The sequence below is a fragment of the Pongo abelii genome, chromosome 12 (assembly GCF_028885655.2).
Source record: "Pongo abelii isolate AG06213 chromosome 12, NHGRI_mPonAbe1-v2.0_pri, whole genome shotgun sequence".
NCBI lineage: Eukaryota > Metazoa > Chordata > Mammalia > Primates > Hominidae > Pongo > Pongo abelii.
In genome coordinates this window covers 41,918,801-41,938,988 of record NC_071997.2, presented here as the reverse complement: position 1 = coordinate 41,938,988, position 20,188 = coordinate 41,918,801, and the positions used below count along the sequence as shown (strand labels likewise).

The following is a 20,188-nucleotide window of genomic DNA, read 5'->3' as shown; positions in this document are numbered from 1 at the left end:
ACATGGTAGACCTACATCTCTACTAAAAACACAAAAATGAGCCGGGCGCAGTGGCAGGTGCCTGTAGTCCCAGCTACTCAGGAGGCTGAGGCAGGAGAATTGCTTGAACCCGGGAGGCAGAGGTGGCAGTGAGTTGAGACTGCACCATTGCATTCCAGCCTGGGCAACAAGCACGAAACTCTGTCTCAAACAAACAAACAAACAAACAAATAAATAAATGTCTACCTCTAGGGAAAGAGGCCCTGGATATTTCTAACAGAGCCCCAAAAGAACATGAAGCAAAAACTGATAGAATGGAAGGGAGAAACAGACAATTCAAAAATAAGAGCTGAGATCTCAATTCCCCATTTTCAATAACAGATGGAACCATGAGACAGAGTATCAGCAAGGCAACAGAAGACTGAAGACTCTAAACCAACGAGACCAAAACCACATGCACAAAACACTTCATCCAACAACAGCTGAATGTACATTCTTCTCAGGTGCACACAAAACTTTCTCCAGGATAGAACTTAGGTCATAAAACAAGCCTTAATAAATTTAAAAGGATCACAGTCATATGAAGTATATTCTCCAAACACAGTGGAATAACATTAGAAATCAGTAAAGGAAGAAAATTTGGGAAATTCATAATTATGTGACAATTTAAACACACACTTCTAAATAATCAAGAGGACAAAAAAAATTCACAAGGAAAATGACAGAAAACTTGAGATGAACAACAACAACAACAACAAAAACCTTATAGGATGCAGCTAAAGCAGTGCTTACAGGGAAATGTAGAGTGCAAATGCCTTTTTTTTAATATATAAAAGAACACAATCAATAACCTAATCTCTACCTTACAAAACTAGAAAAAGAACAAACTAAACCAAAGCAAACAGAAAAAAAAAGAAACAAAAATTAAGGCATAAATAAATAAAATATAGAATAGAAAAACAATAGAAAAAAATTCACAAAATCAAAAGTTGGTTATTCAAAAAGATAAATAAGATTGACAAACTTTTAGCTGGACTAAGAAAAATAAGAGAGAAGACAAATTACTAAAACCTGGAATGAAACAGGGGATCTTATTACTAACCTCAAAGAATTAAAAAAGGTTATAATGGAATACTATGTACTATGTTGTATACCAATAAATTAGATAACTGAGATGAAATGTTCAAGTTCCTATAACATAGAAACTACCAAAGCTGACTCAAGAAGTAATAGAAAATCTGAATAGACTTATACCAAGTAAAAAGATTGAGCTAGTATTGAAAAAACTTTCCACAAAGAGAACAAATTTTATTAAATATTTAAAGAAGATTTAACATCAATCTTTTGCAAATTCTTCCAAGAAAAGAAGAAGAAGGAGAAGAAGGAGGAGAAGGAGGAGAAGGAGAAGAAGGAGGAGAAGGAGAAGGAGAAGAAGGAGGAGAAGGAGGAGAAGGAGGAGAAGGAGGAGAAGGAGAAGAAGGAGGAGAAGGAGGAGAAGGAGAAGAAGGAGGAGAAGGAGGAGAAGGAGAAGGAGGAGAAGGAGGAGAAGGAGAAGGAGACGGAGGAGAAGGGAGGAGGGAGGAGGAGGGGGAGGAAGGACGAGGGAGGAGGAGGGAGGAGGAGAAGGAGAAGGAGGAGAAGGGAGGAGGGAGGAGTAAGGGGAGGAAGGACAAGGGGGGAGGAGGGGGGAGGAGGGAGGTGGAGGGAGGTGGAGGGAGGTGGAGGGAGGAGGAGGGAGGAGGAGGGAGGAGGAGGAGAAGGAGGAGGAGGAGAAGGAGGAGGAGGAGGAGGACTTTCATACTTATTCTAGAAGGTCAGTATTACACTGATGCCAAAACCAGAAAAAGCTACCACAAGAAAACCACAGACAAATATCTCTTATGAATACAGACACAATTAGATAGTGGTAATGGCTGTACAATTCTTGAATATACTAAGCACCGTTGAATTATACATTTTAAATAATGGGTGAATATAATGGTATATAAAATATACCTCAGCTGGGTGTGGTGGCTCACACCAGTAATCCCAGCACTTTCGGAGGCTGAGGCTGGTGGATCACTTGAGGTCAGGAGTTTGAGAACAGCCTGGTCAACATGGTGAAACCCCATCTCTACTAAATATACAAAAATTAGGTGGGCGTGGTGGCACCGGCCTGTAGTCCCAGCTACTCGGGTGGGTGAGGCAGGAGAATTGCTTGCACCCAGGAGGCAGAGGTTGCAGTGAGCCGAGATCACACCACTGCACTCCAGCCTAGGTAACAGAGTGAGACTACGTCTCAAATTTAAAAAAAAAAAGTAAACTATATCTCAAAAAAAGGTGTTAAAAAAAATCAATCACAAAAAAGACCATTCCTGGCGAGGAATTGTAGATGCAATAACAATTCCTAACACTTACCAGTGCTTGGGAGGCTTACAAAAAAAAAAAAACTGAGCAAGAATTAAGAAAGGCTGGAGGTGTGGGTGAGGGTGGAGGCTATTTTAGGGATAATACACGCTTTTACTCTTCAGGGAAGGAACACCTGTTAGATAAAAGTGGGAGGCGTTAAGAACAGAGAAATTAATTTGACTAGCAAGTAAAAACATCTAGTTGTCAACACAAAATTCTTTGAGCTGTGTTGGCATGACTGGCCTGTGTCAGGTTAACATATTTTTAACTAATGAGACCAGATATTTAGTAAACTAATTCCTGACCCTACTGCATGATTAAGTACCAGGCAGAATGCATTAATACTTTTTAGTGGATAATTCCTGCATGTTCGGTAACCTGCTGCCAGATGCGATGTCCCTCCTGAGACGGAAGAACTGATGGTTCTGATCGCTGCTTTAGGCATTGGAGCTTCCTGGACTTGAGTTCTGGTTCTGCCACTCGTAGGCTGTGAGAGTACTCTGAGCCTGCAGTGCAGCGTGTGTTAAGTAAGATAATGTTTGCAAAGCCCCTGGGCCATTGTGGTCCCTTAGTAAACAGTTGTGTTATTGCCACCATTTTCATTTTTATGAAGTGAACACTCAAGAGCACAGCTTACATCATGGGCAAGTTATCATTTTAGGATGGCTAATAGCACCGTTTCATATCCATTCAAGGCAGCAGTGAAAAATGGCTGAAGATTCCACAAGGCCTGTAATGACCAGGATCCCCAGGTGACACTGGCTAAGGTTCTACGCTCAGTAGCACAGACAACCTATCTTGTCCTGGCCCTTCTGTCCTTCATGGCCACCAGCCCAGGAGGAGCCACACTGGGGAGTGCCTGGGTTCCTCAACTCCTGGTCACAAGCATGTGTTTTGGGACCTTGAAAATGAACTCTCCCTGGTCTTGGCTGGGCGTGGTGGCTCATGCCTGTAATCCCAGCACTTTGGGAGGCCGAGGTGGGCGGATCACTTGAGGTTGGGAGTTTGAGACCAGCCTGACCAACATGGAGAAACCCCATCTCTACTAAAAATACAAACTTAGCCAGGCGTGGTGGTGCATGCCTATAATCTCAGCTACTCAGGAGGCTGAGGCAGGAGAATCGCTTGAACCAGGTGGAGTTTGCAGTGAGCTGGGATCACACCATTGTACTCCAGCCTGGGCATCCAGCCTGGGCAACAAGAGCAAAACTTTGTCTCAAAAATAAAAAAAAAGAAGAACTCTCCCTGGTCTCATGATGTTCTCCCTTGGAAACACACTTTGCTTCTGATTGGGCCCTGAACCCTGCACAGGAAGGACAAAGTCTCACGGGCAGAGCATGGACAAGGAATGGTGCATGCATGCTGGACACTGAAGCAGGGAGGTCAGGGGACTCTGTACAGAGATGGAGAAATGCCCTCCGTGTCTATCCTTGGAAGGAAGAAAAATCCTTAGACCCACAGAGAGAACCAAACAGCCACTTCCCTCTTCACCCTGGAGCTTTACCTGAATGCTGCAATTCCTGAATGGGGAGTATCCATCAAAACCAGGAACCCAGGAGATCAGAATGCTGTGTGCAGTGCTGTTACGGATGCTGACTTCAGTTGGTGGGGAGGGAATTGCTGCATAAAACAAAACACACACACACACACACACACACACAAACACAATTATAGATAATGGGAGGATACAGCTACCAAACAAATGCATTAATACCCGTTTTTGTTCCTTGAGATTAGTAAATGGAAACATGTTTTCAAGAGGAGCCTCCCTATGCCTGAGGGTAATTGTGTTAGCCTGTGGATGGGCCAAAGAAGTCTTCCAGTTAAGGGCCAAAGAAGCGGAACACAGACCCACTTTCCTATTCACTAATGAAATGAGGAGACCTTTGAACTGGAAAAGATGTGGAAATACTCATGTCCTTTACTGAGTACATGTTCATGGACCCCACTGTATGCACCTGGCTGGGCACTAGTGCACTAAACAGAGTCATAGCCCTGCCCTCGTGAAGCACATGGCCTGGTATAGGAGACCCATGTTAACCAAGAATAAGAACGCCCTGTCACCAGAAGAGAAGGGTGCCACAGGAAAGTGTGTGCACGCATGAGTGTGCATGTGTATGTGTGCATGTGTAGGGGGAGCTTTCCAGGCCGAGGAAACACTAAGAGTCGGTTCAAGCAAAAGAGCCAGCTGCATCTGCTGGGGGAGGGGAAGGGGTGTGTGTCCTCAAATGGGTGGGCTATGACCTTGGAAACAGATGGGTGAAGGGTAGCTATTTCAATTAGAATCCAAGAAGGATCTTAAATTTGGGGAATCTTATTTCTTTGTGCTGAATTTAATTTGTAATAATAATTACACTCATAATTAAAAATGAAGGCTAACGCTTCCTGTGCTTACTATGTGCCAGACACTTTGAGGGCTTTCTTTTATCATTCCTAGAATCCAATTAGAGAAGTAGTCTTACAATCCACGTTCATAGATAAGGAAACAGGATCAGAGAAGTTAAAAGCTTGGCAAAGGTCACAGAGAGGTTGTAAGCAGTACAACAGGGACTTGAACTCTGGTCTGCCTGACCCTGGAGCTTGTGTCCTTCAACAGGACACTGGAGGCCTATTGCCAAGGGCAGCAAGCAGACAGTGGGAACACCAGCAGGGACTGTGAGTCTGGTTTACCACCTGACCTGCTGTATGGCCCCAGGCACAGCTACACACGCCCTATCTACAACTACACACAGTTCTCTCCTCTGTAAATGGGGATAGTACTAGCACTGCTCCATGGAGCTGTGGTGAGGAATAAATGTGGGGAACTGTGGATGAGGCCCAGGGAGGGTGTGGTGAGGATGAAGGTGATGATGGAATGAGCAGGAGAGAAGGAGGAAGGTGTGTTAAGACCGTATCAAGCGTGCCCTGGGGGCCACATTTAGGAGTTCGGGTTTGACTAGCAGACACACAGCCTCAGGAATGGGGAAGAATAAGGTTTGACTCACTTTCCTCTGCAGATTATTTGTGGAACTGCCCTAAAGCATCTGCCTTTCCAGACCAAAATTTGACCACATATACCATAGTAATTACACATTAGAAGAAGGGAGGCTTGGTAGCTTTGATATAAATTTTACAATAAATGAAAGCCAAAAACAGAAGTTTGGGGAATGATCTAATAGAATAAAACCTTAGCTGAGATTCTGAAGCATAAAATTAGAGAAGTGCTTTTCATTTTATACATTTTTAAATTTTAAGAAGTTTATACTTTATGAAAATGTCTTTACAAACTCACACCCACTCATGAATTTCTGACATTCCCAACATGTCTTTTGGAAATTGTAATAATGGGAATTGTGATGAAGGAAGGAAGTTATACACTTCCTCCAGTAATAACTTTTAGTTTGGTTATTTTTTTATCCCAGTGAACTTTTAGAATATTCCCTTTCATAGCGTTTGTCCAGTTGATTTGCTGAAACTAAAATTAGCATCTTTTTTGAGTATAACTTCTTTTGTAATTTTGAATCTCCTTCTGTATGTACCCAACCTTTAATTCATTATTAAACAAGTTCTGCTTTTTCCTTGACTGTTTCCCTAAGGACAAGAGGAAAAGAACATGAGCCAAATAATTACTTCTCAATATTTAAACTATGATTAAATAGTAAAACATAAAATTTGCTTGAATTTCTATGACACACTAAGGAGGATGATTTAAAATGAAATAAAAAGTATCTAATTGAAGGTTTTTCTTTTCTTTCAAATTTCAAGTTTAATACTTTTGATCACACAGAAGGAGAATAAGGTAGATTGGATTGAAATGTCTCCACTAGCCTGGAGGCCTTCAAATGTGTGCCTTTAATTCTATTATCATAACTCACGGCCAAGCAAGCTTAGCCTAGTGAAATCCTAGCTCAGAGGAAACAAGAGGAAGAGGGAGTTTAGGAGGAAGAGGGATAGGAGCATTGGGCTCCAAAGAGTGATCTGCTCCTTGCTTTTCCTCTGTCTCCCTGAGTCAGTAGGTGGCAGAGACTCATGTCAGGCCCCACTGACCTGGGAAGGACAGGGTCCATTTCCTAGATCATGCCCCAAGACAGCCCCATCCCCAGGGCTCTTCAAGGGTTAATGACTAGTTCATGGTGGAAGAGGGAAAAGTGAAAATAGGAACTAAGAAAGAGAAAACATTTTAGCTAATTTTCTTCTTGGAGTAAGCAGAGCTAAATGAGTGAATGTTTATCAAAGACCTATATGCCAGGCACTTCTGAGTAATTTACTTGTATTAAATCAATAAGCCTCAACAATAGGTAGGTTCTGTAATCATCTCCACTTTTCAGAGGGGAACACTGACACCAAACAGGAGAAGTGGGTTGTCCAAGGTCACAAAGAACATCAGTGAGAAAGCCAGGACCCACACCCAGGCAGCCAGCTGCAAGCTCATGCTGCACCCTCACCAGCTCCCAGAACATGCATGGGGAACCTAGCCTTGCTGCTTACCTTTGATGTTGATTTGCACTCCCTTGGACACGGTCAGCCCTTTGTCATTGTGGGCCTCACAACTGAAGACTGCCATTTCCGTCAGGCCTGGAATGGAAGGAGACTCATGAGACCAGCAGCAGAGAAACAGGCTGCTGTTCACCACAATTCTATCGTTGTCTTTGCATTATTTTATTTCTTGCTTCATGGCTTTTGGGCATTAGTGCAAAGTTAATTTAAAAGGTGTGCTAGCTATGGAGAAACAAACCTGGGATTAAACCCAAGGCACCAAGAGGAAGGCAGCCATGGGCCCAAAAGGCAGCTGCTTTCGTTTATTCAGATCCTGAATGGTGAGACATTAGGTAATAAAGCAGGATCATTTAGACTTTTACTGCAAATCGCTAGCCCCAATATCAAGGAAAGTGGGTTCTGAGGCTCACCTGATCCTGCTGCCTGGCCCTCCAGTACATACAGTGCCACTATGCTATGCATATTTCAGAACACCAGAAATAGCAAAATAAAAGCCACAGTTTAAAAATTTCAGATGATGTGTTGTAATGAATCCTTTTTTAATAGTAAAAACTGGTCAATTCACAAAGACGTATCATATAAATGCAAGGCGTTATAACTAATCGAAAGAAGACAATAGTGCTAAATGAAAAATTCTATCATTTCAGAGGTTTGAAGACATTTTTAAAAAATTGATTTATTAATTTTAAATAGGAAGACAAGTTACCCAGGTCTTGTTTTCTAATGCCATTCTCCAATAAATGGAACCAGGGCTCCTTGGAGAAATGGCTGATTCTCAGATTGGAGCAGGAAATATATGAGTCTGGAGTAAAATATAAAACAAACACAACGCACAACGTATACACACACACACACACACACACACACAGACAATGATGTGGCATGTCAAAGAGACACAGCAGCTAACTCAAAGAGTTCCCAATGGCCAAAGCTGGAACAATTTGAGCAGGAAAATAAAGTAGCTTTGGATTATAACCCAAAGAAGAAAAAAATATCCAGGAGTCTCTACTGACATCCACAAATAATTAGATAAATTGGAGAGAATAGACAAACCTTCTTGCAGAATAATTCCAAATAGTTTATTGGATATTCTGCCCTCAAAGAGGTGGAGCATAACTCCCCACTCCTTAATCTCCTTAATGGGCTGCATACAGTGACTCCTTCCAACAAGTACATTATGGAAAGAGCAAAAAAAAAAAAAAAAAAAAAGAAAAAGAAAGAAAACTTTTGAGTGGAGAAACTGACAAACTACCTGAGCCAGATGATCAGGTGGTATATCATGTTGACAGAATGTACCCTTGGTAACAGGTGACGAAAATGTCACTTCACCTCTATGGTCTTCCTCCCGAGAACAAAAAAACCCCAGGCTAATCATGAAAAAAATATCAGTCAGTTCTAAATTGTGGGACATTCTAGAAAACACCTGACCAGTGATATCTAAAACCTGTCTGTGGGGAAAAGAAAGAGATCAGATTGTTACTGTCTCTGTGTAGAAAGAAGTAGACATAGGAGACTCCATTTTGTTCTGTACTAAGAGAAATTATTCTGCCTTGAGATGTTGTTAATCTGTAACCTTACCCCCAATCCTGTGCTCCCTGAAACTTGTGCTGTGTCAACTCAGGGTTAAATGGATTAAGGGCTGTGCAAGATGTGCTTTGTTAAACAGATGCTTGAAGGCAGCATGCTCTTTAAGAGTCATCACCACTCCCTAATCTCAAGTACCCAGAGACACAAACACTGCGGAAGGCCGCAGGGACCTCTGCCTTGGAAAGCCAGGTATTGTCCAAGGTTTCTCCCCATGTGATAGTCTGAAATATGGCCTCCTGGGAAGGGAAAGACCTGACCGTCCCCCAGCCTGACACCCGTAAAGGGTCTGTGCTGAGGAGGATTAGTATAAGGGGAAGGAACGCCTCTTTGCAGTTGAGACAAGAGGAAGGCATCTGTCTCCTGCCTGTCCCTGGGCAATGGAATGTCTCGGTATAAAACCCGATTGTATGTTCCATCTTCTGAGATAGGGGAAAACCGCCTTAGGGCTGGAGGTAGGACATGAGGGCAGCAATACTGCTCTTTAAGGCATTGAGATGTTTATGTGTATGCATATCTAAAGCACAGCACTTAATTCTTTACCTTGTCTATGATGCAGAGACCTTTGTTCATGTGTTTATCTGCTGACCTTCTCTCCACTATTATCCTATGACCCTGCCACATCCCCATCTCCGAGAAACATCTAAGAATGATCAATAAATACTAAGGGAACTCAGAGGCCAGTGGGATCCTCCATATGCTGAACGCTGGTCCCCTGGGCCCCCTTATTTCTTTCTCTATACTTTGTCTCTGTGTCTTTTTCTTTTCCAAGTCTCTCGTTCCACCTAACGAGAAACACCCACAGGTGTGGAGGGGCAACCCATCCCTTCACTGTCAAGGTCATTAAAAACAAGGAAAGTTTGAGAAATTGTCACAGCCAAGAGGAGCCTAATAAGACATAGATGACTAAATGCAAGGTGGTGTCCTGGATGAGATCCTGGGACAGAAAAACAACAGGAGGTAAAAAGCTAAAGAAATATCACTAAAGTATGGACCTTAGTTAATGATGATGTATCTGTATTGGTTCATCAATTGTAGCAAATGCACCACACCAATATAAAATGCTAACGATAGGGGAAAGTGGGGGTGGGGTTTATGGGAAATCACTGTATTATCCCCAGTGTTTTTCTATAAGTCTAAAACAATCCTAAAATTTGAATTTTTTTTTTTTTTTTTTGAGATCGAGACTCACTCTGTCATCACCCAGGCAATGGCGCAATCCGGCTCACTGCAACCTCCACCTCCCGAGTTCAAGTGATTCTCCTGCCTCGGCCTTCCGAGTAGTTGGGATTACAGGCGCCCGCCACCATGCCCGGCTAATTTTGTATTTTTAGTAGGGACGGGGTTTCACCATGTTGTCCAGGCTGGTCTTGAACTCCCGACCTCAGGTGATCTGCCTGCCTTGGCCTCCTAAAACGCTGGGATTACAGGTGTGAGCCACCACACCCGACCTGAATGGTTATTTTTTAGAACTACAACTATACAGTATACACTATTTAGTTGAATCTGGAAACTTCTATATCTGTGGCACACAAAAACATCATCTGGCACACAGTAGTATCTTCACAAAATTGTTGAAAATATGCCACCATTTGCTTCTTGGCAGAAAAGCTTATTTTGTTTCTTCTGTCTACATGTGTAGGAAATTTTCCATCAGATATTTTTAAACTCAAAGCTTATCACTAACAGAGTAATGAAATATTTGAAGAATGAAAGGGAAAAAACTTGCTGAGGGAAGCACAGCAGGCATCAGCCTAGAAAAGCTGTTCCTGGTCGGATGCCTGCATGGCCATGACTGTGCCAGGGCTGCAGCCAAGTGACCACTACATGGCAGAGAGCTGTGACTTAGAGAACCTGTAGAAAAATTGCATATCTGATCCCTTTTATATTAATACTTCTCCCGAGGGGTTAAATGTGCATAAAAAAGAAAATCAGTGCTGGTGGGTTTTTGTTATTTTCCATCTAGATGGAAGGTTGTCACCAGTGTCTGCGTTTCCCTGACTACACATGGGTCCCTCAGGGAAAAGCAAACCCAGGCATCTCTGTCCTATGATTCGGTGGTAACGTTTCATTTCTTCAAAAATAACATTGTATTATACAGAGAATTTGACAGCTACTTCACAGTATCTTAATTTTCCAAGATGAGGAATACTTCCCTCAGACTGGAGGAAAACCCTAAGCTGGATTGCTTAATTGAATTCTCTTGAAAATTTAAAGTGCCGGCTGGGTGCAGTGGCTCATGCCTGTAATCCCAACACTTTGGGAGGCTGAGGCGGGCGGAGGTCAGGAGATTGAGGCCATCCTGGATAACACTGTGAAACCCTGTCCCTACTAAAAATACAAAAAAATTAGCTGGGCGTTGTGGCGGGTGCCTGTAGTCCCAGCTACTCGGGAAGCTGAGGCAGGAGAATGGCGTGAACCTGGGAGGTGGAGTTTGCAGTGAGCCGAGATCGCGCCACTGCACCCCACCTGGGCGACAGAGTGAGACTCCGTCTCAAAAAAAACAACAACAAAAAAACAGAAAATTTAAAGTGCTAAGAAACAAAAACTCCTGGTAGAAGTCATCTACTTTCATATTTTGGTCACTTCCTCTCAAGTGAGGCTACTAGTTTGTGTAGTGAATTAGAAAATATTGATTGCACTGAGGAGGAATATTTCTCTCACACCCATTACACGCACATCTATAAAAGGATCCCTGTGATACTCTGCCTCGGGGTCTTTATATCTTCTGCTTGTATTCCTCCTAGAGAATTTTGAAAAATATATGTGGCCTCTCAAACATTTTGAAGTTTGCATCCTTAAATTTTTTGTAATTTAAACAGCTTCAAAGAATGTAATTTGAGGTACCTTGAATATCTTGACACCAACACCCACTGTTAACGACTCTTCCCCAGCAGCAAGTTTTCCACCACGACTCTACCACCCCCAAGAATTTCATCCTAATGGTACACATTGGAAAGTTTTTGCTTAAACCATGGGAACTCATTGGCAACAAAAATATACATACACCTTGAAATTGCAAAAATATTTTCTTCTGAATTGATTATACTCATTATTAGGATGCAATTAATCAACACAATGTAAGTGATTCTTAAACATAAGTACAACTTTATTGGAAGGGCAACTCCTTTGCTGGACAAAATTTGGAATTTTCTTTTTTCTTTTTTTTTTTTGAGACTGAGACTCGCTCTGTCACCCAGGCTGGAGGGCAATGGCATGATCTCGGCTCACTGCAACCTCCGCCTCCCAGGTTCAAGTGATTCTCCTGCCTCAGTCTCCCAAGTAGCTGGGATTACAGGCATGCACCACCATGCCTGGCTAATTTTTGTATTTTTAATGGAGACAGGGTTTTACCATGTTGGCCAGGCTGTCCTTGAACTCCTGACCTCAGATGATCCACCCGCCTCAGCCTCCCAAAGTGCTGGGATTACAGGCGTGAGCCACCGTGCCCAGCCAAAATTTGGAATTTTCTGTCTATGTGATACCTGGAAATTTCTTAACCCCAAGACAATGCACCACAGTAACCATTCTCAAAATGTGGTCAAGAGACTTCTGGGGACTCCAGAGATCCCTTCTGTAGTCCTCAGAGTCAAAACTATTTTCATAATAATAATAATATATTATTTGCTCTTTTAATTCTCATTATCTCAGGAATGTATGATGGAATTTTCCAAAAGAATTTCCCAGAGGCTATATGATACATGATGATGCCATAGCATAGATGTATTAGCCAGTGAAGTGTATGCTTGTGTATTTTTGTGTTTTAAAAGTTTTCAGTTTTAATTTCTAATTCAGTAAATATAGATAGATATGACCCACATAAACAAGAACTCTGGTTCTTGATAACTTATGACTGTAAAAGGATCTTGAGGCCAAGCACAGTGGCTCACTCCTGTAATCTCAGCACTACAGGAGTCTGAGGCAGGAGGATCGCTTGAGTCCAGAAGTTCGAGTTCAAGTCCAGAAGTTGCCCCATCCTGGGGCAACATGGTGAAACCCCATCTCTACAAAAAATACAAAAATTAGCTGAGCATGGTGACATGCACCTGTAGTCCCAGCTACTTGGGAGGTTGAGATGGCTGAATCACCTGAGCCTAGGAGGTTGAGGCTACAGTGAGCACTCCAGGCTGGGCGACAGAGTCAAGCTCTGTCACACACACACAAAAACAAACAAACAAAAAACCAAAAAGAAAGAAACAAACAAACAAAAAAACAAAGGATCTTGAGACCAAAGCATTGAGAACTGATGCCTCATAGTGGTGATTCCACACAGGCAAGAGAGGTCTTTTTTCTTTTGTAATGCAAGGAAGAGATGAACGGAAAATAGGGAGGTGGAAAGGAAGAACTGGCGAAGTATCTGGACTTTGGGCACTTTGTCAAGCATTGATTTTAAGAAAGAAGATACAAGATGAGGATGAAGACACTGATCCCTCTAAGGGGTCCATGCTCTGCTGATCACTGTTTCATAGTGAGGCCTTTGACACTTTGATTTTCATGCCTTGGCATCACTTTTAACCTTCCAGATCCTAAGCTCCCAAGTGAGAAGCCCATTTCACCCACCAGGCTGCATGAACTTGCAAAACCTGGCTTATATTTAGAAAAATTGGCTTTGGCTCAATCAGAAGATACAGGGAGTTACTAACTTGTTTTTTAAATATATTGGAGGAGACATTGGCAGTTTAAAATTAGTCATTTGACTTCTATTATTATCAAAACTCTTAGGAAACCCTTGAATACAAACTACAAAATCACATTCCAAACTTGTCATAAGGGGAAGAGCCAGCCCTATGGTAAAACAGGAGGTTTATTTCACTGAGATCCATTATCCAGTTATAGAATCTATAGTAGGATCCTATAGCAGCAGATTTCAGGTCCAGTGGTCTTCAGTCCTAACAGGTTTATTAATGCTAAAAGGGAAACATTATCACAGAACATGACTTCAGGTCAAACAGACAGTCATTTCTCCCGTGTGTTTCTTTTCATAGTGCACACAAGGTCAAAAAAACAATCTATAGCAAATGTCCTAGCACAAGACACCTACACCAAGTCTGAATTGCCTGGCAGTAACCACACAATGTATTAAAACAGTGTACAAGGTCAGGTGGTTAGCGCCCATAGGCCAAAGAGATACCAGTAGAGAGAAGAGGAAACTAGTTCAAACCAAAGGTAACTTTCTCCAAAACTAGACAGCACTTAGGGCCAAATATAGTCTTCTTTGCTTAATTTTTTCAGCTAAACTTTAATGGCTTAATGGCACTGGCTTCCCAACTAGACACTTGTTTATAAGCCTGGATTGACCATAGCAATGAGTGTACACTAGGAGAAGACAGCTCCCTCTCACTCGCCAGTTCTCTCTCTGTGGATGAACAATAACTACCAGACTGGAATAGACCTTGACATTTTATAGCCCCAAACCCTTGGGACTTCCCAGGGAGAAAAAGCATCCACCTCCTTAAGTCTCCACCCTCCCACCCACTCCATCCTGAATGGCCCCGGGCACTGGAACCCCCACAATCTCCTGAGCCAACTCCTCTTCTAGTGGGTAGGTCATCCCCCTTAGAGCAATTTCTCCTTTTCACCCAACTCCATTATGATGGTTCACGCCCCTCTTGCTTGGTCCTCTGCTGGTTTGAGAAAAGATATTTATGACACAGCTCTGAAAGATATTTTTAAGGAACATTCAGTAACAGGATGTTCCCTTGAGGGAAGGACAATCCGAATTGCTGAGGGAGCAACTCCTAAGAGCACAGTTGAGCCAGTTCTTTGAGCTCTGGATTAAGCAATCCTGCAAATTAACTAGATAAACAATTCTGTCCCTTCTTTTTCTTTTTCCCCTAGTGTCCATCTTTCTACCAAAGGAAGCAACAAATGGAAGATCATGCTGCGTAAGTGAGGTAGCTTCTTAACTTGGACCTCTCTATCTGCTCTGCATTCATCCACTTGACAAATATTTACTGAGTATTTACTACAAGCCAGACATTTTTTCCAGAAACTTGGGATATACCCACAAATAAAACAAAGCTCCCCACCCTTATAAAGCTCACATTTTCAGGGGGAGAAATGGGCAATAAATAATAACCTTGATAAATAAGTAACATGTATAGTATATTAGAAGGTGATAAGTACTATGGAAAAATAGAAGACAATCAGAGGGTCAGGATGGGTGGGAAAGCAAGCTGTAATTTTAAATGATGGGCGGGGGGCATCAGAGGTGGTTCCTTGAGAAATGGTCTCTGAGGAAAAAGTAGGAGTGAGGAAATGGGCCAAGCTGATACTCGGGGGCCTGGGGAGGTTCTAGGCAGAGGGAACATGTGGGAGAGGCCTTTGCCTTTTTCTCTGAGTTGGGTGGAAAACCCAGAGCTCTGAGCAGAGGGCTGATATGATCTGACTTGTATCAGGATTGCTCCAGCGGCCATGTGGAGAATAGACCTTAAGAAGGCAGGTCTCCCCGGGTGCGGTGGCTCACGCCTGTAATCCCAGCACTGTGGGAGGCTGAGGTGGATGGATCATGAGGTCAGGAGATCGAGACCATCCTGGCTAACAGGGTGAAACCCCGCCTCTACTAAAAAATACAAAAAATTAGCCAGGCGAGGTGGCTGGCCCCTGTAGTCCCAGCTACTTGGGAGGCTGAGGCAGGAGAATGGCATGAACCCGGGAGGTGGAGCTTGCAGTGAGCCGAGATTGCGCCACTGCACTCCAGCCTGGGTGACCAAAAAAAAAAAAAAAAAAAAAAAAAAAGAAGAAGAAGGCAGGTCTCTTAATAGCTCCAAATGTTTTTCTAATATGTAAAATGGGCATTAAAAATGCCTAACTAGCCTGGACAACATAGTGAGATCCTGTCCTACAAAAAATTTGAAAAAAGCTGCTTATCCCTGTAGTCTCAGCTACTTGGGAGGCTGAGGTGGGAGGATTTGCTTGAGTGCAGGAGTTTTGAGGTTACAGTGAGTAGAGATAGCCACTGCACATCAGCCTGGGTGACAGAGCAAGACCTTGTCTCTAAACACAACAGCAACAAAACTGCCTGATTATCACAGCTTGCTATGTGATTCAAAGTAATTCTTTACAGAAAGTACTGTGGGCATTATGAACTAATTTGTATAAATTCCAGTTATTATTTTGTTTCTGTTATTACAAGGATATTAATAATTATATCCAACTAACTAAAACAAAAGCTAGCTTAGCTGTTTCCTAGATGTGGATTTAAATATAAAACGAGTATTTTTTAAAAAAGAAAAGCCTGAAAGATCAACGCAAGCCCACCACTGTTAACAGAAAGGCAGGTGAAAATTGACAATGAGTTAGTAACTATTGCATATAAAAATAACAACACAAAAAAATATAATAGGTAGCATTTCAATCGTTCCTATAGGCAATCCTGGTACCAAGGGCTTTACGTTCATTATTTCACTGAAACCTCATAAATGTTTTATGTAGTAGACACTGCTATTATCCCTATTTTATATACAGAAGTTGAGTAACTTGCCCAGGGATACATGACAGCAAAGTGGCATCAGTCTACATGCCAAAGCTAGAGCTCTTACCCACTAACTTTTTTTTTTTTTTTTTTATACTTTTAAGTTCTAGGGTACATGTGCACAATGTGCAGGTTTGTTACATATGTATACACGTGCCATGTTGGTGTGGATTTACATTAGGTATATCTGCTAATGCTATCCCTCCCCTCTTCCCTCACCCTATGACAGGCCTCGGTGTGTGATGTTCCCCTTCCTGTGTCCAAGTGTTCTCATTGTTCAGTTCCCACCTATGAGTGAGAACATGCTTACCCCGCTAACTTATAAAGCACTCCACCATTGAACACCATGAAGCTAAAGCTCTTTGCAGTTATGCTCTTTATTTTGGGATTTGGTTTTGCCCATGATAAAATTCTTTAGAAAAGAAACTTTTTATTTTGAAATAACTTTAGACTTACAAGAAGTTGCAAAAATAGCAGAGTTACTGTGCACCCTTCACCCAGCTTTACCCAATGATAAGATCTTACATAACCATGGTATAATGATCAAAACCAGGAAAGTGACTTTGGTACAATATTATTAACTAAAATACAGGCCTTATTAAGATTTTACCAGTTTCTGTTTTGTTTTATTTTGGGGGGAAGAATGAGTGTATAGGTTTATGAAATTTTATGACAGGTACAGATCTGTGGCTACAGAACTGTTCCAGTGCCAAAAAGAAGCTCCCTCATTCTACCCCTTATAGGAACATCCTATCCCCAAACCTAACCCCTGAAATTGTTCTGATATGTTCTCCATTAGCAAAATTTTGTCCTTTTGAGAATGTTATCTAAATGGAATTGTACAGCACGTAACCTTTGAGATTGGCTTTGTTCACTCAGAATAATGTCCTTTAGACAAAGTATTTCTTTTCATGTCCTTTAAAGAAAGCTCATACAACACAGAGGAAAAATAAAAACTTGTATCAAGAGGGAAAAGGCATACAACCTTCCTGTTCATAAACAATGCTTGCTCAAAGCAGTCCAAACAATTGGCTATTTAAACCAATTAGCATTCCCTCAGTAGAAGGGGTCGGCAAAGTTTACTCAGGGGTCAATTTCAGATAGAATGGCGTCTCCCTGTGAACACTCACTGCTTTATTTACATCAGCATGTCAGGGGCAGCTGCTCTGCACAAGGCCTCCCAAAGCTGACCTCAGCACCTAGTTCCTCATACATGAATTACTGGAAGGGACTCAGGTATCAAACTAAAGCTTCCTCAAAATTAAAAAAATATTTAATTAAAAATAAGTTTTTATGTAGTTCTTCTATAATGTTACAAAACACAGACACAAGGGAACAGTCAGCAACTAGCTGACTTGAGAGTAACCCCTGTGAGCCCAGCACAATCCCCACAGTCAGCAGCCTGGGCCCCACACCCTTCCTCCCTGGACTTATTTTAGCCCTTTGGGTCTACAGAATGGACATTAAAGATCCTGTTCTATTAATTTCACAGGACCAGCTGGAGACATAAATGAGAAAAGAGATAAGAGTTTAAATGTAAAAATAATTTTATAAATACAAGTTACTTCATTATCATGATGTCCCTTTGTCCCAGTGAAAGGACCTAAAACTCGGGGACTATTTGTAATTCATTTGTTTGCTCATTAGTTCATTCATTCATTCACATAGTTCTTATGTGCCGGGCACTGTGCTGGGTGATGGGGCTAACCTAACTAATAAATCATACATAATAATCACCTGATTAGTAAGTCTTCTTGGAGGCCTGACAAATAGATAGAGGGTTTGTGCTTCAATGCAATGGGGAAGAGCCCTTGTGAATATACAGACAAGGGGGTGACCAGGAAGGTTTTCAGGACAGCTGTGATCTGTGTGTCAGGTGAACAGGGGTTTGCCAGACAATGAGAAGGCAGCTTGGCAAGAAGGCACAGTCACTCATGGGCCTGCGAAAAGTTCATCAGGCCTCACAAGCAGGTGCCTTTGTAGGTGAGGCAGGCAGAGATTGTGGGAAAGTTAGGCCGAAGCCCCAGTGGGTCTCAGACTTCACGGTAAAATGGTAGATCTTAACCTGCATGTAGTGGGGAGTCATGCCAGGAATGGGAAGCTCTGTATTTTAGCAGAACCTCTTTAATCACAAGGTGGAGCATCACTCACTATGGTGGTGGGGTAGGGGGATGAGAACAAGAAAGATTGGACCATAGGTAAGAGGTGACAGCAACAGTCCTGGCGATGAACCAGGAAAGCCTGAATTAAGGCCATGGTGGTGGAAGGGCAGAGGAAGAAATGAGCACAACTGACATTTCAGAACAACGTACAGGGCCCGGGCACAGTGGCTCACGCCTGTGGTCGCAGCACTTTGGGAGGCCAAGGTGGGTGGATCACCTGAGATCAGGAGTTCAAGACTAGCCTGGCCAACATGGTGAAACCCCATCTCTACAAAAATACAAAAAAGAGCCAGGCATGATAGTGGGTGCCTGTAATCCCAGCTGCTTGGGAGGCTGAGGCGGGAGAATCACTTGAACCCGGGAGGCGGAGGTTGCAATGAGCAGAGATCGCGCCATTGCACTCCAGCCTGGGTGACACAGCAAAACTCCATCTCAAAAAAAAAAAAAAAGAGAGAACAACATACAGATCTTGGTGATGATTGTTGGATGGGCGAGAGAGAAGAATCTGGGTAAGTTTTAGGTTTCTGGCTTGAATATATGATTACTCCTCCAGGCCTTCATTTCACTGTATAGCATGAGCTAGACCATCTTCACTATCAAACAGGCATTTAAAAAATACTGTCACTAAAAAAAATAAAGTCAGCAGCCCCACTTTCCAAACCCTTCACAAATAGGAAAACTGCCTGAGCAGAGCGGTATATTGCGTATTCATTTAGAAACTAGAATTTCGACTCAGCAGTTTAAGTAAGAGTTCTTCATTTACAGACACATTTGTCGCTACTCTAAAAACTCTAGAAAAGCTGGTGAAATGTTAGTGAGGATTTCCATCATCATGGTTCAGTTTTTGGTTTTTGGTACCCTATGGCCCCTGACAGAGAGTGAATTCATCATGCACACCCACATTCAGAAGCACCTTCTGGTGAATGCTGCCGCAAGTGCTCTCCTACTGGTCATTTCTACAACTACCACGTTCCAGGCACTGAACCAGACCCCTGAATATGTGGCCAAAAAATCCTTCAGTTCCTGCCTTCAAGAGGCCCCCTGGTCTCATGGAAACAGGTGGAGGTGTAAATCAGATATTCTGACAGATGACAGTATTTGCCATCAGACTGGCAAAAAGTCAAGACTGAATACTGTGTGTATGTGATATAGGGCACATATTACCATATTCCACTAAAAAGATTGCCAACTTGCAAGGCCTTTTTGGAGGGAGATTAGAATGTATTAAAATTTAAAATATGTTTGCTTTTCCCTTCAACTCCCATTTAGATATCCCTCCTGAAGAAATACTGATGGTGCTCGCTTTGGCAGCACATACACTAAAACTGGAACAATAACAGAGAAGATTAGTGTGGAGCCATTGCCCTGACGGCACGTGGTACTGTGGATTCCATGAGTGTGTACAGTGGGAAAGCAACAACGCTCGGTACCACCACCCCGTGCACTGGTCAGCTGGACAAACTTAGACAGGTATCTACCCTGGATAGACTTTACAGAGTTTTAGAAGACCAAAATGAACATTTTTGGAGCCTAGCTTTGGCTCATTTGTTGGATCAGTGCATGTAAGAATTTGGTGAGATGCAAATGAACAAATAGTTCTTGTTCCTGTGACCAACAGGCTGTATGCTACAGTTCTATTCTGACTGTTCAGATTTTTAAGGATGATTGGATTAGGCTGCCCTGCTGTCTGGGTCTGTCTCCTAAACTTTTCAGATCATCATGTAATTCCAATGACTCTTTTAAAGGGTACTGATGATTTGAACACTGTCAGATTGATTCCAGCTAAGCCTAGTAGTCCACCTTGAGAATTTTCATGTAACACCCTGGAAAAAAATGTGAGCCCAAGTCTTCTCTACCAAAGAAAAAAAAAAGCTTCAAATTTTAAAAAGTAAAATTAAATTGTAAAGAACTTGAAATGCAAAATAGGTGGTCGTTGTAAGGGTGTAACTGACCTTTTAGAAATAAATCAGATCTCCAAGCTAAGACAAACTACAGCTTTGGGTATTAAAATAATTTGCAGATCTTGTCACAAAAACACACTTCTAATTTCTGAGAAAACATACAGAAAAGTTCTAGACAAACAGAGATGGACAGATTTTGTCCCTATTTTTATAAAACATATGAA

General features: G+C 42.2%; 1 protein-coding gene across 4 annotated transcripts in view; it reads right to left on the bottom strand.

Moving 5' to 3' along the window:
• The window catches only part of MERTK (MER proto-oncogene, tyrosine kinase), a 135,320-nt gene that overhangs the window by 57,248 nt on the left and 57,884 nt on the right, over positions 1-20,188 (bottom strand). For all 4 annotated transcript variants that reach the window (XM_024241878.2, NM_001131516.1, XM_054545362.2 and 1 more), the window contains 2 exon segments: positions 6,835-6,921; positions 3,872-3,987 (listed from right to left, as the gene is read on the bottom strand). In XM_024241878.2, coding sequence (XP_024097646.2) covers positions 3,872-3,987; positions 6,835-6,921 — 203 coding nt within the window.